The sequence below is a fragment of the Vicugna pacos genome, chromosome 23 (genome assembly GCF_048564905.1).
Source record: "Vicugna pacos chromosome 23, VicPac4, whole genome shotgun sequence".
NCBI classification, from domain to species: Eukaryota; Metazoa; Chordata; class Mammalia; order Artiodactyla; family Camelidae; genus Vicugna; species Vicugna pacos.
This window is the reverse complement of record NC_133009.1, coordinates 4,847,368-4,869,761: the sequence shown is the minus strand read 5'-3', so window position 1 is coordinate 4,869,761 and position 22,394 is coordinate 4,847,368. Positions and strand designations below refer to the sequence as shown.

General features: G+C 42.7%; 2 protein-coding genes across 11 annotated transcripts in view; one reads left to right on the top strand and one right to left on the bottom strand.

The window, feature by feature from the left end:
* Positions 1-301: 301 nt before the first annotated feature.
* On the bottom strand, positions 302-12,232 carry FAM72A (family with sequence similarity 72 member A). Of its 4 annotated transcripts, none has more exons than XM_015248903.3 (5): positions 12,113-12,232; positions 11,582-11,613; positions 7,756-7,833; positions 4,914-5,038; positions 302-1,501 (listed from the first exon to the last, which is right to left on the bottom strand). In XM_015248903.3, exons 1-5 carry the CDS (start codon positions 12,230-12,232, stop codon positions 1,407-1,409), a joined length of 450 nt encoding a protein of 149 aa, XP_015104389.1. In that variant the 3' UTR covers positions 302-1,406. The 4 variants fall into 4 exon arrangements, with proteins under 4 accessions (XP_015104389.1, XP_072804445.1, XP_072804447.1 ...); XM_072948344.1 differs by lacking the exons at positions 11,582-11,613; positions 12,113-12,232 and adding exons at positions 10,113-10,253; positions 10,736-10,856; XM_072948346.1 differs by lacking the exons at positions 11,582-11,613; positions 12,113-12,232 and adding exons at positions 10,113-10,250; positions 10,736-10,835.
* Positions 11,021-22,394, top strand: part of SRGAP2 (SLIT-ROBO Rho GTPase activating protein 2) — a 233,911-nt gene continuing 222,537 nt past the window's right edge. For 6 of the 7 annotated variants that reach the window (XM_072948340.1, XM_072948339.1, XM_006215468.4 and 3 more), the window contains exons 1-2: positions 11,492-11,874; positions 13,660-14,268. In XM_072948340.1, the coding sequence (XP_072804441.1) occupies positions 14,202-14,268 (67 nt within the window). In that variant the 5' untranslated portion in view covers positions 11,492-11,874; positions 13,660-14,201. Of the gene's footprint in view, positions 11,875-13,659; positions 14,269-22,394 lie in introns of all 7 variants that reach the window. The other variant, XM_072948342.1, reaches the window with a different exon arrangement.

Here is a 22,394-nt window from a genome sequence, read left to right as displayed (position 1 = left end):
CACCTCTGACTGGTTATGTGACCTCAGACAAGCTACTTAACCTCCATGTGTCACCTGCCTCATCAGTAAAAACGAAATAATAATTGTTCCCACCTCTCATGGGTTCCTTGTGTGGAATAAGTGAATTAAATGTGTAAAGCATTTAGAACAATGTACACGGTAGGTATACTGTTAATAAATATTAGCTCTTATATTCTGTACTTTTAGGTGTTTAGGTAAGAAAAAATGGGTACAATAAATATTTTTCTCTATATTTTTAGGTAAGAAAAGTGAATATAATAAAAAAAAACTGAAAGGAAGACTGTGTTTAGAACAAAACTTTATTTACAAAACCGCAACTTGGTCTGTGTTGGTATCACTATTGACTAAATGCCTACAACTGAGATATTAGTTAAGGCAATACATTGATTTTAGCTATACACACAACAAGAACTCAACATTATCCCGGTTTCCTATTCCTGTGTGGCTCTCAATGCAGCTAAACAAAACAAAACAAAACAAAACAAAACAAACAAAACAAACAAAACAAAACAAACCCTCTTTGTAATGTACAATGGCTTAAGCAAACCACTTCTTTAATTTTTTTCTATTTAAGGGTTGGGACTGAGACTACTCATCCAAAATTTGCTATTTACAGAGAAAGCCCCAGAGGATGGGATAACTTAGAGATGGAGGCTTAGTTTATCTGGCTTTCATAACACAATATATACATATGACTTTAGGAGAATGTAAATAAATAATATTGGTAAACAGTATACGTTGATAATCTTCTGACAAATTCATTTATCTAACATTATGCTGAGGACTCAAGAGGATTTCTCCATACATTTTAAAATTTTAATTTATTCTGTTTGCTGATTTACAAAGTCTTGCTCTATATTAATATAGTCATCACCAATATAACATATGATAACCATTACCTATGGAAACCTAACAGTCTGTTTTTTAAAAAATTCCCTATTAAGCTTTAATTCTCAGCTGACCGTCACACACATATATGCATGGATATATGTGTGGGTACCAACTGCCCCTTATTCAGGACTGTAAGATTAATGGCATCTGGCATCTAGTTGTAAGAAAAAAATCTCCCTAATTGGGAGATAGCTGAGTCACATGTAAAAGAATCTACTATCTTCTACTATCCGAATTTAAGAATATACCTATGCCAGGCAGAGGGAAGAGGAAAGGAAGGTAGAAGTAGAAGAAAAGAACTACATTGGTTCAAATTAAACTCAGCTAATTAATTTGAGACAGCAAATAAATAAATCAACAAATGCCCCATTTTTGTTTTCCATAAAAAGAAATCACTGGCAAATCCTTACTAACAATTAAAAAATTGATCCATGAATATATAATTTAAATAGGAAAAAGTTTAAACATTTCATATGCATATATCATAATTCTGTTCATCTAATACACTCCTCGGCTGAGGTCTCTAACGTGTCTTCTTCTGTACTCTCTTCTATTTCTGGCAAGTTGCCCCAAAGTAGGAAGTTTACACCTGAAAACAAAAGATCATAAAATTGTTTGGTGCTGACTACTGTTACAACTCAGAACATGATATCTAAAACCTTATATGTTAACATTCTTATATTAAACCATAGTGTTAACAGTTAAGAGAAAAGCCATTAAAGAATGAACCACAAATAAAATGATCAGTATCTAGATATTAAAATTATCTAACCTCTAAAACAGATATTCTTTAAACCTTTTAAGCAATTCTAGAATCTTGGAACTCAAAAGGATCTCAGGGATCCATTTACTCGAACCCTGCCTCCAGCTACATTAAGACGTAATCACTCTACACTGATGATTTTCAAATGTATTTTAATGATTTTTAAGAATGGAGCCCTCACAAGATCTTTTTAGATTAAATGTCTCTTTGAGGTGCGTGGGAAAGGCCTGAATAAGTCTCCTCATCACCACCACTGGAAAGCTGGCGCCTTTCTTCTGGTTAAAGAAAAAAGCAAGATTTTGGAGCCAGTTATAATATGAACAGTAATCCTTGATATATATGTGGGCTTTAGGCTAGAGGCTGTCAAGGTAGAACTATAAACTTTAGGACCAGGTTGTAGCTGTCAGTACAATAAACAAAATAAAAATCTAAAGCCTCATTGTGAAAGGATAGATTTCATATTAAAGAATCCAGCACTGGTATATAGTACAAGACCATACATTTGGTAGAGGATAACGAGATAGTTTATTCTGGGCATGTACCGTTTTATAATTTGAAAGCACTAAACTGAAAAAAAGTTATTAAGTGACCTCTAGGAGAGCCAACAAGAAGGCAAATTTCAAGCTGTCCAGTCATCCGTGTGGGCACAAGGAGGGTTTAGCAGCTCTGGAGATCCACTCCACACATACTGAGACAGTGGCTACACGGTCAGATGGAATGAGCCGGGGTTTGGAGATGTGGTTTGAATCCAGTTTCCACCACTACCAGTATACCATGGATGTTTTGACTGCTTTACTACAAAAGTATATAATCACAGGCAAGATATATTAATGTTTTGTGTATTTAAATTTTTTACAGTATGGAATTATATGTATTGTTCTAATCTTTTTTCATTCAACATTATGATTTGGAGATTTACCTATGTCCATGTGTATAGATTTAACTCATTTCTTTTTATTTGTGTAGGGCATTCCATTGTGTGAATTAAAAAAAAAAAACTCTATCTGTCCCAAATAGGGCCCATCATTTATTCTTTCCCCTAACTGCCCACTTTGCACAGGTGTCCAAGGAGACATGTACAAGGATGCAAACTACTGCATTGTTGAAATAGTGAAAACAATCAATCAACTGTCTCTCTTGGTTGAGATAATGGGATTTAATCAGGCAAGAAGTTAGCATCTATTTGATGCATTTTTTTAATCGAAGTACAGCCAATTACAAGGTGCATAATGTCCCAGTGATGCATATACATACATATATTCATTTTCATATTTTTTCCATTAAAGGTTACTAATTGATGCATATTGATGCCTATCATACTATTTTCTGTAATTCTTTTGTACGTTTGAGTTGTTTACAATAAAAAACACCTTTCTTCTCCCAAGAATGAATGATGCTCTGCTTTTGGTAATACGGCATTGAAGAGATGACAGGATAGGAAGGAATCACTAGGCCAAAATCTCAGGGACAATTAGAACACAGAAAGGTAAATGGAGAGCTGAAATCAACTTGCTTTTGAGGGCACTTGCCAGTCCTAGGCAATTTGAACTAAGGTTTCCCAAGCCTCCTCAGAAAAGCCTCAGGAAATCAGGTCTACAAGTGAAGGCTAACCTAGAATGTAGACTTCTTGTGGTCCTTTCAATCTAAACATTCTAGAATTTTATAAGGCTTGCGTACGTATTCCTTTGATGATGCTGATTCAAGTGATTCAAGGACAGCTCCAGTGCCACGAGAAAACCTGTTTTATACCAAGCACCTAGAAAATCTTGCTTTAAATCACAATATTAAGGTTACAAAGGAGAAGTTTGATATTCTTGGAGTCAATACCCAGAGACATGAGTGGTCCAGCACAATTGGTTCAAAGGAGAAAAAATAAACTAAGAGACTGGATCTGACAGAAGCAGCACCTTCCTTTCTCTGTTAAGAAGAGAGGAAGGAAATCCTGTGATACATCTGTTTCTCATGGATTAGATTCAATGCGAATGGAAGAATGCTGGGCTTTTATCTTTGAAAAGTTGACCAATATTAAAAAGTAAATCAAAATTGAAAAATCTCCACCCTGTGTTTTGAATTCTCTAAAGCAGGAAAAATAGTATCAAAGCAGAAACTTCCTTTAATGTGTCCTATGAGCAACACAGATATAAAACTGGAGGCCTAAATTAGGAGCCTGTATCTCACTTAGGGGAGTTCAGATAAGTCCTTGCTCAAAAATGGCCTCCTTAACATACAAGAGTCTTAAATTAAGGCCTCCAAATGATGGGTTGTGAGCCACCATGCCAGGTGATTAAAAAAAAAAATCAGAGTCTATAAAAACCCAAGCATAATTGGAGGGTTTAAAGACCATGACAACCTAGCTTATAACTCATGATCTCTTAGCCTGTGAAGGTAAATCATACTTAAAAAAAAAAAGAATATATTTTAAGTTCTGAAGAAGACTAAAACATACATTAAAAAACCTGAGACTATTAGTACCAACTTGGATTGTCAAGTTCTTTAAACTTGTTCTGTCAACGAAAGACAGAAATTTTAAATTTTAGTTCCCACTCAAAAAGTCCCACTAAAAGTCAACTTGGTGTGATGTGCAAGCAGATATTAGACACTGAGAACATGTGTCCTATAACAAAACTGAAAGGCTCCAGACAATATCAAATGTATTATGTAAATATCTTTTAAGAATTGGTTGTATATTTTCCTACTAAAATAATCAGTACAACATATCGGTATTAAATATTTCCCTTGACTAAAATTTGATCATAATTTATTAACATAGATGTCAAAATGTCTATTTTTATCCTGAAGCAACATCACCAAATACAGAGGTTACCTAGTCCCCCTTCCTCCCAATTCCCCACAGCCCCAGCCTCCCCTCCTTCCGTCTCCGCATATACACACATGCACACACAGAACTATCAAATTTAAATTCTTCCACAATTCTCTGGAGTCATAATATGTATCAAGGCAGCAATTTAGAGCAGTTAAAAATATTAATTTTAAAAGGCCAAGAAATCCAGCAAAGTTTGAGGCTCTCAAATACCATGATGAAATTAGAAATGGCAATGAATTTTGGCTCATAGTCTCTGTAAGAAGATGTTAGGGATTAAAAAGATTGACGTTTTACTCTAGTGGGTCCAAACCAGGGGAGAAGGTCTCAGAGGGAATCCTGAAATGACCTATGAAGAAATCACTCAAGTACTGATAGATGAATGTTAGAGGAATGTCTGAGTCAATTGTTTCTTACCAGTAGAGTCTAGTCTGTTAATACCATAAACGGCGTGGCTGTGAAACATCCAGAAGTGTCCGTTGTTGCAGGAAAGGAGGCAGGAACAACATGGAACAATCACATGATAACCTACAATGTTCCCACTAAAAAAGAAAGTAAGTATTATCAGACACAAGGTAATATCTGGCCATGTAAGCATTTTTACATACTAATATGAATAGATAGACCACATAAAGACCTCAGTTCCTCCTAACAACCTCCACTGCTGGGATTTTGGGGATGGGAATCATTCTGATAACGGTTACAGCGAGAAAATAGTCTTTAAGTTCAGTGAAATAGTAATAACACATTCTCTATCTCTTTGCTAGTATTGTTTTATGCATTCTCCCTTCAGAAGCTAGCTTCCACATGCCATAAGGTTGTGATTGTTCCGTAAAGCACTCAAAATTGACAGTCTGTAGAGACAAAATAGATTAAATAAACTCAGACTTGTGGGTAACAGGTTTTTGCCATCCCAGGACTGTGGCAAGTTGGGTTCTTATATGTCCTAGTTCTATGCCAGCACCTAAAAACTGTTTCAACAGATGGAGGAGAAGGAAGACAGCAGGGGCCCATGAAAACCCAACAAGCTGGCTGCTCTAATTTTAGTTTCAGTGTTTTTGAAGGAATTCAGAAATGAAGCAAAAACACAGCTTCTAGAGAAAGTTGCAAAAGTTTTTACTGTCTTTAAGATTATCCTTCTGATTAGAAATACCTCATTCTTCCACAGATTTCCTTCTCCCCCGCCCCAAATCTGGTCACTATTAAATAGAGTGAATATACAGGGAATATTTTAGCTAGTAGGTTTTTTTTTAATAATAACATGAAATGCTTAAACTTTGAATTGTAAAAATTCTTATTGTAGCTTGTTCTTACCCTATGAGATGTGAGAGTCAGTCATTTTTGTGAAAGTTCTACAAAAAAATACTATAAAAGGTACCAGCCCACCTAAAACATGTCTTCTAATCATAATCTGCTTGAAAGGCAAATAAATGAAAGCAAAAGTTGTTCTTAGATTAGGACTGGCAGTTATTCATAAGACTATATTGCAAGAGTAAATCCTACAGCTTTAATTACCACCCATATTCATTCATTCATTCACTCATTCAACTAATGTTTACAGAGCATCTACTATGTGCCAGGTACCATTCTAGCTGCTAGGAATATAGCAGTGAACAAAGTCCTTGTTTTTATGGAGCTAACATTCTAGTAGGGACACATCAGATCATTTTGCTCCCTTGTTGAAACCCCCTCAATGGTTTCCCATTGGCCAAAAATGAAAACCCCAAAATCCTTCGTACCAACATCTGTGCTATCTAAAACGTGGCTATTGAGCACTTGAAATCTGGCCAGCCTGAATTGAAATGTGCTGGAAGTATAAAAAAATACACTAGATTTCAAAGCCTAAGATTAAAAAATAGAATGTAAAATATTTCATTAATGAATTTTTTGGTGGTTACATGTTGAAATGGTAATATTTGGGGATATATTAGATTAAATAAAATATACAATTAAAATTAATTTCACCTGTTTCTTTTTACTTTGTAAAAGGTGGTTACTAGAAATATTTGAATTATTTCTGTAGCTTGCACGTTTCTATTGGACAGCGCTGCACTGGATTCTCTGGGTTTCTGCCTACATCTTTAATCTACTCACACTACTCTCGCCCGATACTCACAATGTCTCAGCCACACTGGCCATCATCTTTTATTCCTTGGACAAGTTCTTCCTGCCTTGGGTTTTCTGCCCTTGCTGTTCCCTCTACCTAGAACAGTCTTCCTTTGGCTCCTTAACTTATCCTTTAGGATTGTTGAATATCCAATATTACCTTTTCATGAGAAGGCTTCCCTGACCATGCTGTCTAAAACAGTTCTCACCCACTCTCATCTTCTATTATTCTCTATCATTTATTATTATTATTTCCTTTGGAGTTCTTTCCACCCTATTCAAGATCTTATTTATTTAAATATCTTATTGATTGATTGCTTGTTCTCCTACTAGAATATAATGCCCAAAGGCCTGTGACTTTATTTGGTTATTGCTGGATTTCCAGCCCCTATAACAATGACTGGCACATGGTAGGACCTCAGTATATAATGTGAATGAGTGAATGAGAGAAATTAAATAGTCATGACCACAAAAGAGGAGTTTCCTAGTTTAAATTAAGATTATAATTTCTAATCTAAACTCCATTTAAGTAAAAAAACCTCAACTTTCTTTTCTCTAAAATAGGACTAACAACACTCGTCTGTCTGCCTCTCAAAAGATAATAGTAATAGCCTTCACCTGCATTGTAACTTACAGTTTATCAAGCCTCTTAATAGTCATAATTCACTTGACCTTCACAACAACTCTATACGGTAAACACAAAAGACATTTTAATTTCTATTAAGAAGATACCTATCTATCTTAAGAAGATGCCTATCTTCTTAAAACATAAATTAAATAAGGAAATAGGTTTAGAGATTTAGGGAGTTTACTCAAGATAACATAGAGAATAAGGGTAGGGCCAGGGCTCAAACCTGATTTTTATGACTGTAAATCAAAGTGGTTTTTTTTTCCCCCTAAACTACATTGCCTTTCTCTGAAAGTTAAAGCAGATATTTGTTAAAGCACTTTGAAAAATTGTAAAATCATATACAAATGTAAAGTGTCACAAGAGCCTTTTAAAAAACAGTTCTAAGTAACAAATGGTTTTTCAAAGGCTCATTGCCTGGGTTATAACCAGTGCTCGACACAGCCCACTGAACCCTTCTCTGTGCTTCCGTGTCAACATCCATCTCTCAAACCCAGGGTTATTTGGAATACTGTCACAAATTACCATTTTAAACATGCGATATCCTTTAGTTTACATTTGCAGATTTCCGTGAAATAGCATCTTCCAATGAAGTCCACTGCACTGGAGAGGGAAAAGTGTAGAGGCAGTCAAAGGCACTTTAAAAAAATGTTGTAAAATACACATAACATAAAATTTACTAATTTCATCCTTTTTAAGTGGACAGTTCATAAGTGCTAAGTGTATGCACATTTCCAAGCAATGAATCTCCAGGCCTTTTTCATCTTGCAAAATTGAAACTCTATACCCATTGAAGAACAACTCCCCATTTCCCTCTTCCCCCAGCCTCTGGCAACCACCTCTCTACTTTCTGTTTCTATGACTTTGACTAGTTTAAATACTACAGATTTGTGGAATCATACAGTATTTGTCTTTTTGTAACTGGCTTATTTCACTTACTATAACACCCTCAAGTCCCATCCATGTTGTAGCATGTGACAGGTAGGATATCCTTCCTTGTTAAGGCTGAATAATATTTCATTGTATGCATATACCATATTTTGTTTATTCATTTATCTGTTGATGGGAATTTGGGTTGCTTCTACCTCTTGGTTATTGTGAATAATGCTGCTAAGACCATGAGTGTGCGAACATTTCTTCTAGATCGTGCATTAAAATTTTTGTACATATGCCCCAAAGTGGGATTGCTGGATCATATGGTAATTCAATTTTCTCTTTTTTGAGGAACTGCCATGCTATTTTCCATAACAGTGGTACCATTTTACATTCCCACCAACGGTGCACAAGGGCTCCAATTTTTCCATATCCTTGCCACAAAATGTGCTTTTGATTGTGATTTAGCATGAATTTTGTAGACCCAAAGAGCTGAAACAGACTCTAAGAGAGACTATAAGTGAACTAGTATATTTTGTAGGAGTCAGTTAATATTTGTGAGCTCATTATAAATATGACAAAACTTCCATTTAAAAAAATCCTATGTGTTCACTGATTCACACACATCTTAGCACATTAATCCATCACCATTATAATCCCTACAAGGAAGAATAGACAAGAGGAAAGACCTGACTGCATTCCAGACTGTGGTTTAAACTTTAACAATTCACATACCTGAACTCTGCTTATGACTATCTTATACTTACCACAGCTATTGCAAAGATGAATGGGTTAATACTTAAAATTTTTGTATGTGCTACTAGAAAGAAAAAGCACTAGACCACAAATCATAGAACATTTGCAACAGTAGGTTCTAGATTTATTGTCTAGTGCTTCTTTTTGTGACATACACATGTGCAGAGGTACTTAAAATAATAACTCATTTATCATTGCCATAAATGAGGGCCTTTGGCTTTGCCATTTGGCATGACTACACTTAAACCAACATAGTTAAGATTTCAAGGGAGGAAGAGTTCACAGCTTTGAGTGTATTTTAAAAAATTTAAAGTTTCTATTATTATCATGAAATTCATTTTAAAATATTCTGATTATTAGCCTGCCTTCTTTGGCTCTGTGTCCAAAGAATAGCTGTCCATGTACATTTTGGAAAACCACTCTTTCAGTTTAATGATAAATTTTCAATAAAGAGCAAAATCTTGAAAATCATGTAAGGGCACATATATGTTGACCACAGAAAGAGAAATTACCTCTTAGAGCTAGAAAAAGGCATATTTCAGTCAAATAAAATGGCTATTTTTTCAAATAGGAAGCAAATTCTTAAGGACTTTACACCCAAAAGTGGGCAGTGACTGAAAACAGAATTTAAAAAGTATTTAAGTATGCAAACGAATGCATAATATCTAAAACAGGCTTTAGGGGAGACAAGATTGTTTTAGGGCTAAGTCTCTATTTCATCTATATAAGTTTCTCTCATTCAGAAACAGAGAGAGAGGAAGAGAGGGAGATTACAAGAAAATAATACAGAATTAGATGGACAATGGATCTGATGCACCATGTCAATAGCAAATAATGCAAAAAAACTAGGGAATGTTTTTTGATGTAAAACTTTATGGGTAAAAATGAAAACCTTAAGTGACCTCTCCTCTCTACAGTACAGAAAGTCTTGCCTGAATTACCTAGAGTCTTGGTCATGGACTTGATCCAGTGAGAGGATAGTTGGGCAGGGCACAGCGCCAGGGATCCAACTTACGGGACCACATGACTATAATTGAACTAGAAACATTACATCAGGACTGACCACTCTGGCTAAACCACAGACTTAGTCCAGACAGTCTGCCCCCTTAGTCAAACTCCAAAGGGATCATCAGACTGTTGGGAGTGGCTGGAACACCAAAATGATAACCTCCCTGTTGACTCTCAGGGGTCCAAGCCATACAGTTTTCCCATTTAGTTAAAGGCTACCGTTGCCCGCCACTAGTATGACTTACTTGGTAGGAGGGATGTCTGTGGAGAAAAGGTCTATTTCAGTGTCAGCCAGCAAAACAGCCTTCATTCCCCTAGAGCTGAGCACTTGTTTACAGAATTTGCAACACAGGATGGACACGCGCCGGTCCTTGAAACTACAGCTGCTGGTAGACATGGCGTCCCGGAAAGGATGAGGTGTGGGATTTTTGAAAATGGAAAACAAGAGCAATACCCTTCCTAGTTTGATTCCCCGAGGCCAAAAAATTAAATTGCGAGGCCTCGAACTTCTCTAAGCCCTAAAATTGCGAAGGAAAGGAGCTCTTTTCTGTTTTCCCCTGCGAGAGTAAAAGTAATATTTATTGAGGGGAAGAGGGGAGAAGCAGCAAACTTGGCTTTCCCTTTAACTTTCGGGGAAGGGAGTGGAGTTTGAAGTGGGGAAGAGGCAAGCCGCAAGGTGCCTCGGGAACTTCTCTACAGTTTTCCTTTTCTCCCGTCTAGAAGGATCCTCTACTCTTTAGCTCCCGCCCCGTTTGCAATTCCCCGGGCTTCTCCGGTACAGGCGCCTTATCTAAAGGCTTGTCTCTTAAGCCCCTCCCTCGGAGCGCTCCAATTTCTCTCTCTTGGATCTCAGGCTAAGCTGCCCTACCCACGCCTCCTCGTTGGAAATCTTTCTCCTCTCCGCAGGATTCAGAAATTTCCTCAGCTTTTCCCACCGGGACGATCCCAACCGCTCCTCAGCCCTCCCGCGAGCCTCCTCCTCTCTGCTCGCTCGCCGGCCCCTCGCTTCACTCAGCGTGAGGGCTCTCGCGCCGTTCCTCTCGCGTCTCCCTCCCCTCAGCTCTCCCCAGTGCCCTCCGCGGTCCCTTCAAGTCTCTCCCTCGCGGCCGCTCCAGAGCGCGCGGTGGTGTTGGTGGAGTGGGGCAGAAGTCGCTCTGGGGGCTCAGTTGGCGTCGGGGTCTCTGTCACCGCACAAGTCGTTTTTTGCTCCCTCTTCCGCTCTCTCCGCTTCTCCAACCGGCTGTCAGTTTGAATTGCCAGCGCGGCGCACTGATTGGGAGAACTAGAGTTCGCCCACGTTCCGCATTGGAAGGCTCGGGAACCTGCCCCTGACGAGATCCTAGTGGCTAGGAGGCCGTACGCCCCGCCCAAGTAACGGTGCCTAGATCAGTTCGGCTTTCTGGTTGGCCATACTTGGCCCCACCTCCAATCTCATTGGCCGGCTCCAGGCGGTTTGGGCGAATCCTTCTCCCGCCCCAGTGAAAGCAGAAAGGCACGCCCTTCGCGATTCTTATTGAAAGACGTTCTACAGTCCCCGCCGGTCTCTACTCTCTATTGGCTAAAATTCTCCGCAACGCCTCTCCTCTCTACCCAGGTCCAATCGGTCGTGACTTCTCTCAGGAGTTTGTGTTAGGTTGTTGGTTCTGTCTTAATCCTGCCTATCAGTTCTGCTTTGGGGTTCGGCAACCCCGGGAGGAGCTTACTTTGAGACCACGCCTCGGTAGTTCTAGTCACACCTCCCAGTTTCTCCAGCCCCTCCTTCTCACGCCTGTCCTCTCGGGATCAGCTATTCCTATTGGCTACTGGCTCCATCGGTCGATAGAAAACGGGCAGTGATTGGCAAGGGGGTGGGTCCTGCCTCCCGGCGGGGTCCCGCGGAGTTGGCAGAGGCTGCTCAGGGGACTAGGGGACCGATCTGCGTAGAAGCGGGTGGCGGGGAAGAGAGGGGAGGAGAGCTCTGAGTGGCAAGCGGAGCCGGGGGCCTGAGACCCGTCGCGTCAGAGCCAGGTAAAGGCTCCTTCCCTCTCCCCTTTCTTCTCCCCGGCCACCGGGCTGGAGCCCTGACTGGACAAACCCGGGCAGAGGCGGGAAGGAGAGGGCGCGGATGCTGCTTTCGGCATCGCCTTAGCGTTGCTGTCCGGAACCCCTCAGACCTCCTACCCCTCAGACCTCCTACCCCTCGACCCACTCCCAATCTCCCAGTACAGCCCACAGTACTTCTCAGGACTGCATCTCCACCCTTTACGGTACTGCCTGGGACTCTGCCTTGTCTCACATGCCGCCGCGCAGTCCGCACCCAGCCCCCTCCCCAAGTCCTCTGCACACGGGCAGCCTTGGTCCACCTTTGGGCAACCGTCGTTGGCATCACCCGTAACCATCGTCTGCCTTCTTCGTCTGTCTCCAAGCCCTGGCAGACAGCCGGGTTATAGCCTTGGACTCAGAAGAATGGGTGTTCCGCACTGCTTCCGGGGCTCATTCCCTGTCCCAGCCCCTGGCCCGCCCCGAATGGCTCCTCTTCATGCACTCCCGCTCCCAGACCTGTATCTGGGTCCCCGAAGTTGCTAACATCCTAGCGCTCCATGTAACATCGCGGCCCACGTTAGTCTCCTAACTCCCCCCTTACACCCAAGGTAATCCTCGCCTTGCCCTCTCCCCGCCTATCAAGCGCGTGCATAAGTTCCACTTATCCCCGGCTCCCGTTCAGCCTCAGGACCCCACCTCTCACCCCCCTCCCCGCTTCCTGCCGGCCTGAACCACCACGCCGCTTTTGCTCCCTGTTCTTCCCTCCGTGCGGCCCTTTCTCTTGGCGCGGGAAGTGGAAGACTCCCGGCGCGGAAAGGGAAAGGGGCGGCCAAGGAGGGAGGGTCGCCGCTGCGGCGCGTCCGGGAGCGAAACGCCGGGATCTGCACTCCCGCCCGCTTCCCCCCCGCCTCCTGGGCCTGGGTCGGAGAGGGGTCTCCTCGCGCACCGCCTGGTGCGAGGGGTCGGGACTGCGACCCTCACCGACCTCCCCACAAACCCCAGCCTAGGATTGGGTGCGGTATCTGGAATTTCTGGGCTTGGTGACCAGTTGGGGGTGGCATTTAAAGTCACTCTGCTCCCTGACTTGGGAGAGGCGACGGCTGCCTTCCGCCCCCCGCCTTCCCGGTTTTCCCGACTCCGACCCTCGCCTCTAACCCGTTTCCTGCTTCTGCCGACCACATTGTTTTCCTGGATGTGTCCCGTGCCGAGCAGGCTTTTTCCTGCAGATGTCCCCCTCCAACACCTCCCCCCACGACCAGCATTTTGCTGCCAAGAGAAGCTAGTAACCAAAAACAAAACAACTGGGAGGAGGGACGGGAGGGGAAGAAAAGTTGTGCCCGGGTAGCTTGTCCCTCTCTGGCTTTGATCCCCTTTGAAGTCCAGGGAGTTGCCCCAGCCGGGGGTCGGGGGCCGCGTCGGAGGCAGGGCCGGGAGGGTTTCCTCCGGCTGCGGCTGCCCAGCGCTGGCGGGGCTGGGGAGGCTGCCAAGGTACCGCAGTCCCCGCCCGGAGACCAGCGTTCCCGCCGCAGTCCCCACCCGAAGCCCGCGAAGGCGACTGCTCGAAAGTGTTTTCTTTCAGCCTTAAAATCCGGAGGGAGCTTCCTTCCTCCCTGTCTCGCTGCGCCCGGCTCTGCGGGCCCGGTGGCCGACGTTTGGCCGAGATGAATGGGCCCAGGCCACGCTGGAGACGACGTCCCTTACCCCACCCCCGCAGCGATTAGGATCTGCGCTGGGGCTGATCGCCCCCTCCCCTTTTCCCTGCATTTACAGGCAAGTGAACCGGAGCAAACGACTTCCGATCCAGTCTGCGCTGCCGCGGCTCCCGTTTGGGATTTGATTTGCAGCATCTTCGAGCCTGTGCAACAAAAAACCGCGAAGCACGCCCAGCCCTCCCTCGGCACCCCGATACGCACCCACTCCCTCCCAGGGACCCAGCTGGGCGCGTCCACACCCCCGCACCCCCACACCATGTTGTGTGGAAGGACTTCCACTCCCCGCCTGTGTCGTTGATGTCAGACCCCAGGCCAGCCTCCCGGCGCTGCAGTTCTCCCGGCTAATGCTGAGGCTGCGGCTCGGGCTCTAGCACAGGAACCGACCGCTGCCGCGCCCGGCCCCCGCGCCCACCGTCTGCATGTGCCCGCCGTAGCCGCCTGCCCAGCCGGCAGCCCGCGCTCCCTGGAGCGCTGGAGACCACCGCGGGGGGCCCCTTCTGGCCTCAGGAGACGCGATCTTGGAGGTATTGATTTCGGTGGTTGAATTTTTTTCGTGGATCTATCAATTCACAATTCGAATTTGGAAGAAAGAAGGAAAACATGACGTCTCCAGCCAAATTCAAAAAGGATAAGGAGATAATAGCAGAGTACGATACTCAGGTCAAAGGTAAGGGCTTTGAAAAATAGCATAATGCATATGCTCTGTGGACCACTGAGACATGTATTTCCATCCTGATGTGCAGGATGTTCATTTCTTTGGGTGGAGCAGGTGGGGGCAGGCTGACCCCAGAGGTGGTTTCCATAGGTGGATCTGAGCCTCCGAGGGATTGTCCATGCCAGGGACCACAGGCTCTGGAAAGGAATTTTTGGAGTGGGCTTTAGATTTGTCTGTAAGGCTGGCCATTATTTTGGCAGTCCTTTCCCCCAGGCTAAATAGGGTGGGGGGAGGGGCAGGAGGTTCTTGGAGAGAGAAAGGCGGGAATTTGCCCCTGGGTGTCTGGGTCAGGTTTCCTTGAAGGACAACTGAAATCTGACAGGTGTTTGGGAATTTATTTCAGAGGTTGAAGAAGAGTCCAGGCAGAAAAAGGCAACCATGAGAAAGAAGGTGTACCATTTGGAGAGCCCTGGGAGAGGCGGGGTTTTTCTCTGATGCACTATATCAAAACATGACATTTGCTTTGGCATCAGACACAGAAAGTGTGTGGACACCTTGGGTGCACCTTGTACCTGCCTGGTCGTCTCTGGTTGTCTGCATTCAATCAGAGATCAGAGAACAGAAAGAATAAGGACACTCACACCCCGTCTCCGCCCTCATCTAAACCTGAATGGAGTTGGGATGTTGCTGGGTGGTGCTGATTCTGGAGAATGGAAAGACATAATTGTTTAACCCTTCTGTACTGTTGTCCTCTGCTCCCGAATACCTGCTTACTTCCCTCTCTGCAAAAATGTGAGGGGTAAAGTAAAATGTGGACCTAGAGAAAGCAAGTGACCTGTCGGCACATCTAGTCGACTGCCTGACTTGGCACATGAATCAAAACCCCCTCCCTGATAGCCTTTTTAAACCAGCAGTTCTCATAGAAGGGGATCCTGCCTGTTAAAGAGCCCCAGCATATGGTTGTGCAAGACGCCATCCCTTCCTGGCCAGTCCAGAAAGAGCCATGTGGCTGTTGCCCATTGAGACCTCAGCTGGGGACTGGGAGAGGTGGGTGGCCTTGAATGTTACACCACATGGTTGGAGCTCTGGGTTTTCCTTTGTTTCAGAGTACAGAGGGAGGGGCCCTCCTTCTTCCCCTGCACCAATGCAAGGAGACCTCTTCCTATCATAGAGGACTTGGGAAGGGCCATGTTTCTTCCTTAATGATTGCTGGGGGTGTGGGTAGGGGTAGAGTTTGAAATGGGCAGCTACCTTATCTCTTGGAAGGTTGAAAGGTAGTTTGAAGTCCCCATTGTGCCTATAGGATCTTTTTAATGTCATCAGCTTGGTCAATGCTGGAGGTGCCCTGAGGGACCGTCTATCCACTTGGCTGCAAATATTGGTGGGTTTATTACAGAGATGGGGGAGTTGACTGATGGATAGCTTCAGTTGAACTGGGATTGGGAGAGGTGTGGTTGTGAGGTATAATTGAGGTCTTGGCCTCTTGTCACTATTCATAATCCTGGCCTGTTTTTGTAAACAATAGGCCAGTGGCCACAGTGTCCTTTCCAGATGCATTGCATTTCTCTCCTGGAATCCCCCCTGCAGTTTTAATCAGATATGTCATTTTTTAAAAATACATCCTATTCTTAACTGTTGCCATAGGGAGTGTTAATAACTTTGACTTTCCCTGATTTCTCTCCAGGAGCACGCCATTTGACTGAGGTGCAAAGTGATTTTCCATGTTTATTTTTTGGAAGGTTCAGGGCTGATAAGTGTTAATAGAACTGTGTCTGCTGAGTCCTTATTGGTGAAGGATTTCTCACAAGTGTCTAAAAATCGAACACTTTGTGTATTTACAAACATTGCTCACTGAGATGATGTAATGCAGTTGGCTATTTGGGGTTTCTCTTCAACCTTGCCACAAGCAGGGGACTCTTTCTCTTTGCTCTGATATTATTTCATCAACACTATTCAGGATCATAGAATTTTACAGGAGGCTGAGCATGGTGTCTCACTCAGAGAAGGCGCCCGGTAAATGCTTATGAAACAGATCTGAATGGTTTGGTCCCTCGTTTACAGCTCAGGCGAGTACAGAGAAATTAGGAGGCTTGTCCAAGGTCACACAGCTAGGTGGTGGTAGATCTGAAAAGAGAAGCAGGTTATTGACTCCCAATTCTGTATTCTGTTCTATTCTATTCATACTTACTATGAAACCTCATCTGACCAGAGTAGGAAAAAAAAATCCTTAAGAAACCCAAATCTATCAATGGATAATGGTAATAGTGATGAGAATAGATTACATTTTGGGTGCTCATTATATTCCAGTTTGTCCCAAGTGCTTTATAAGAACTGTCCCGGTTCATCTTGACTTCAAACTTAGAGGTGGATATTACTTCGTCCTCTATTCCCTGCACGGAAAACTGAGGCTTAGAGAGGATAAAGAAGCCCTCCCAACCAAGGTCACACAGCCAGATAACAGTGGCTATTCCTTCATTCATCAGCTAGTTATCGAGTGCCATGAATGGGTTCTGGGGACTGGTGATGTGGCAGTGAACGAGACAAAGTCCCCTCCCTCATGAAGCTTGCATTCTAGAGTCCATGTTCTCCATGGAAGGTCACAGAACTTGGGGACAAAGGACCTGGCTTCTGGGTTGGCTCTGCACCCCCACTAGCTGGAAGCTCCTGGCCAGATTTATGACATTCAGCTTTTTATGTGTTGTATGGGACTCGCAGTGGTGCCAGTCTTGTTTCACAGATGCCAAGATAAAACAGAAAATTGCTGTTTTGGTCTGGTGGTAAAGAGCGCAAGTTTTTGAGTCAGAGGGATCCAGGCTGAAATCTCAGTGCTGTCACTCGCTTGCCTCACACCTTGGCTACGTTAGCTGACTTGTCCAAGCCTCTGTATCCTAACCTGGAAAACAGGCAACATAATATGCATTTCCTAAGGTCGCTGTGAGGATTCGAGGAGACAGTATATCAAAACCATTTCGCACAGTATCTGGCACTTTAAGTACTCAGTAATAGTGCAGTGTGTTCCTCTGTCAGTGAGCCCTCCTTACTGAATTAGGGTGACCATTAAGTCCACATTTCCTGTTCACTCCCTAAGTGCCAGCTATAATGACAAGAAGCAAGTCTCGGAATGAAACTTGAGTTCTAGTTTAAATTCCTCCAGTAGTAGCGAAGGGTCTCTTGGGTCAGTCACTTAAACCCTTTAGACCTCAGTTTCCCTTTCTGTAAGATGAGCAGGTAAACTGTCTACTCGTTGGCCACTCATGGGTTCTGTATGTCTCTGACCAGAGTCCTGGGTCTTGCTTGCAGAGTCAGAATGTTTTGAATCAAGGGGACTCGAAATGGACTTTGGGGGACCCTGTCTATCCTGGGGTTTTTGGCTTCCTTTAAAGCACCTGTGTGCATGTGCCCTGAAGGACTTCTGACTGCAGTCCCAGCCCTACCCCAGTGTGGTTTTAGGAGGGGCGTGCCTCTTCAGTCAGCCTGCCTTGGAGCCGCCTTCTTAAAAACCATCATTGTTTCTGGTTTGTGGGTGTTCAGATTCCTTTGAAAGTTCATGCCTTTCAATCTCTGACTCGAAAGCAATAATATTCTTAGTACTTGTACGTGGCTCTTTTCAATTTACAAAGCACTTCATATGCATTAATCTCCAGAAATTCTTGACAGATTCAAGGTCAGATTCACGGTCATACCTGAGACCTTTTGGCCCCTAGCCTGTTAGCGTCTTTTGGGATTGGAGCAGCGAAAGGTGGTAAGGTGCAGGGCATGGTTGCAGGAGGTGATAATCTGGGTGGTTATCTGGGTGAGTTCCCATTCACGGCAGACCCTCCCAGCCATTGTCCTGGCCTTGTTCAGGGCTCCCTTTCCTAGACCCTTTCCATACCTTGAATTTTTCCAGTCCCCCAGAAAACTTGAGATCGATAGTTAATGCAAATATTCCAGGAGGAATCATCTGAAACAGTGGCACTGTGTACTGAGCCGTCAAATTCTCTTTCTTCAGAACATTAGGGGTCTTGTCTTTTTTTTTTTTTTTTAAATGTCTTAGAAGAACAGTGTGTGTGCACCACAGAGCTGAGAAGTGAAATTTTGTAATTTCCATCTGGAGCATTTTGATAGAAAAGCCTCAGGCTTTTGCCTGGAACAGTTTAACCCATTCAGGACCCTTTCAGAGCAAGAGATGAAATTTAAAACTCTAGACATATTGTGTATGCACATGCACTTGGGAATGCGGATTGCTGGTATTTAAACAAGCTTGCTCCCCCAGGGAGGTGTGAGCGGTTCTTCATTCCTGCCAACAAAGGTCTTCTCTGAAGCTTGTTTCCTCCCAGCCCCCACTCCTCAAGGGAGCTTTAAATATAATCAGTTTGTGAAAAGCTGCAGTAAAACATCTCTTGGAATCCCCAAACAGATGCTATCATCTTCCCGTGAGATGATTGAAGGCACCTCTTCCCTTGCTTGGGGAAAATAGGACTCTGCAGTACTATGAGCTCCTGGAAGAAAATGAAGCTCCTGGAAAAATTCAAGTACTGTAACTCTGTATCTCAGAGTTAAAAGGCCCTGGAGGAAGGTGGTGGGCAGGGAGCTGGGGATGCTGTGTAGTGTGCAAAGCAGCAATGGTTAGAAACTGGGAGGAGTCCTTAGCTTTTCCAGTTTCAGGCATCCTCTTGGGGAATGGGAACAAGTTTCCTTTGGAGAAGCCCATCTGGTAGTTTTGGCCACATCATCATGCACCACACAGGTTGAAAGCCTGGACAAGCCCTGATCATATCTCTGAAGTTTACAGAGTCTGACCTGGCGCTGGTATGTAGGGTCCACACCCTTTTAAAATCAGCAGGTGCCCAGCCCCTGACGCATAAACTCCCGCTGTTCACTCAAGATAAATGTGGGCTGCCAGTGGCACCTGTAGAGTTCTCCTTCCAGAAGAGAGGTTTTCTTCATGGGAATCGTGTTTACCTTAGACCCTAGACCTCTTTGTTAGGAAAATGTGATGTCATGTTGCAGGGAAAAGAAGTTGATGTTTAGATTTCTACTGGTAATGAAATGCAAGTGAGCAGTTCTAACTGGTGTTAGCTGCAGAACTGGCCTTTTGGGGAATCTGAGAAAGTTGCCTTTGAAGTTGTTTGCTATAAAAATAAATAATGTGAGCACTTAAAAATATTTTTAGAAATTACAAAGTAACACCTGTACTGATTTTACAATAATGTGTAGGACCTCTCATCTCTCTCTTTAATTATGGTAAAAGACACATAACATAAAACTCACCATCATCATCATTCTTAAGTGTGCAGTTCAGTGGCATTAAGTACATTCACATTGTTGAATTACAATCGCCAGCATCTGTCCACAGAACTCTTCATTTTGCAGAGTTGAAGCTCTGTACCCATTAAGCAGTGACTCCTCCCACCCCTCATTTGACAACTCTAGGTACCTCATATAAGTGAACTCATACAGTATTTGTCCTTTTGTGACTGGCTTATTTCACTTAGCATAATGTCTTAAAGGTTAATCCATGTTGTAGCATATGTCAGAATTTCCTTCCTTTTTAAGGACATTGTATGTATAAACCACATTTTGTTTATCCATTCATCCATTCCATGGGCACTTGGGTTGCTTCAAGCTTTTGGTTGTTGCAAATAATGCTGCTAGGAACATAGGTATATTCCAATTTTTAAAAAAAATGTCCTCTGCTATTATTTTACCTAATAAAACTGAAAAATGAAAAAAAAAAGCCCTCTGCACCAAAGTTTAACAGGCCTGTATATACATTTCTATATAATCACTATCCTAATAAAATTTTTTAGAGTTAAAATTTAAATATAATTCATATTTTCATATTATAAATATATATTGTAAATATGTATGTTCATACTATAACATTATATATTAATAATAATTTTAAACCTTTTAATAATTGCACAAATGACTCAACTTTTATTGTATTTTTCACAGCTTTATAGGAGTTTAATTAACGTACAATAAATTGCATGTGTTTAAGATGTCCTTTAAACATTTGATAGGTTCTGACATATGTAACTATGAAACCATCATAATCAAGATAAGTGAACAAAACCATCGCCACCAAAAGTTTTTTCATCATAATGTGTTAATAAATGAATAATATAATAATATAATGTAATACAATATTGCATTATAGAAATGATATCAGGGGGCGGGTATAGCTCAAGTGGTAGAACACATGCTTAGCATGCACAAGGTCCTGGGTTCAATTCCCAGTACCTCCTCCAAAAATAAATAAACTTAATTACCTGCCCCTTGCCAAAATAAAATGATTAAATAATTAACAAATAAAATATTAAAAAAAAAGAAATGATATCAGCTAAAAAATAAGTAAAAGCCAGGTATTACCAAGTTTTAAAAAGAAATAAATAATGATCCAAGCCACCCAGATGGGAAAATTTATTTCCGTTGGTGAATAAGGACAAACAATCTTCCAGCGAAGTTGGGCGAATCATTGTGTCTCAGTGATTACTCTGTTTAGGAAGGGAGGGCACAGGATAGGGGAAGAGAGAAAAGAAAAAAACCTTGCACGTGTTACAAGTTGGAGAGTGGAATCAGTCCCCTGGGCCTCACGCCTCTTCTGAAGGGGTCATAAGTGAGCCAGATGCCAAGGGGAGGGGCTGGGGGCTCCCGTGGGAGTTCTGCACAGACTGTTAGGAGCATGGCTTCTTTCCTCAAATGATTGAGTCCCTATTGCCTGTTGGATACAGACCACATTTCCAAGATGAACATTACTTGGTCCTCAATCTGGCTGCAACCTGTCATTTCAACCATTCTTTTTCATTTTACTTTAAGAGGACTGGAGGCCTATGTGGACTATTTGCCATTCTTTAGATGGCATGTACTATTAGCTAACATTTTGCTGTTTGTTTGGGGCTTCATGTACTAGATATTCCTGCTCAACACTCTACAGAGATTATGTCGTAATCCTTACACCAATTCTAGGAGGAATATATTGTTATCCTATTTTGCTGCTGAAGAAATTGAGGTGTAGGAGATTCAGCGACTCACCAAGGGGCTGCAGCTGGTGAATGATGGAACAGGAATTAGAACCTTGGCCATGGTCAGAGTCCGAGTTCTGAACACTGTTCATGGACTACCTCTTTGTCCCTGCCTAGCCCCACATTTCCACCTACTGAAATTCACCCTTCTAGTAAAGCCCAGCTTCTCTGGGGTGCCTTCCGTGGTCACACTGACCAGAAATGACTCATTGCTTTTGTTTATTCACATAGCGCCATGGCATGGATCTTGTCCTGTCTTAGGTTTTAAATATTTGTCTTTCAGTCTTCTCTTTTCTCCTAGACTTTTGGTAGGAGTGTTTTGAGGCTGTATGCAATACAAAGCACATAGGCTTTGGAAGTAGCCCTTAGTGGGATTCTTGTAGCATCACTTCTGTGTTCTATGGCTTTGCTCAGGTCACTCAACTTCTCTTCCAAGCCTACTTTGCTGGTTTATTGCAAATGTGTGTAAATTGCTAGTTCAGTGTACGGCAAATACTAACTGCTAAATAAGTAGCTTTTATTATGGGGGTCCCTTCAGATAGGAAACATATCTAAAATGATATTATAGCCTAAATGGTGGCTCTTAGTAAATATATACTAGCTATAATGATGAATGCATAAATGAATGACCTGGACTACTACAAATAATTTTTTTAAAAATAGTTTCTTAATTTGATCTTGACAATATATCTTGCACACTACCACCAAAGTGATTTTTTTAAAAAAGAAACTTACTGTTTGGCTAAAGTCATAGTGTAAATGATGGTTTACATCCATCACTTGTCACTTACCTTGCTCATGTATTATCCCACCAGAAAGGTAAACTGCCTCTCATTTCCTTACCATGTTATGTTATTTCATGCTTTGTGCTCAGCTCAGATGTCACCACCTCCAGGAAGTCTTCCCTGCTTATCCCTACTCTCTGGGTAGTGACCCTGTACAGGATCCCAAGCAGGATTCCTCAACATCTCTGCACAGGGTTAATCAACAGCACCTTTAGCATCTCCTCAGCAGTGTCTTTGTGTTTACTTGTATATTGCACTCATCATATTACATTGTAACCTCTTCCTTTACACCACACAGAATTGTCTTTTATTTGTTTTCATGCATCCAGCTTCTAGGCAGATA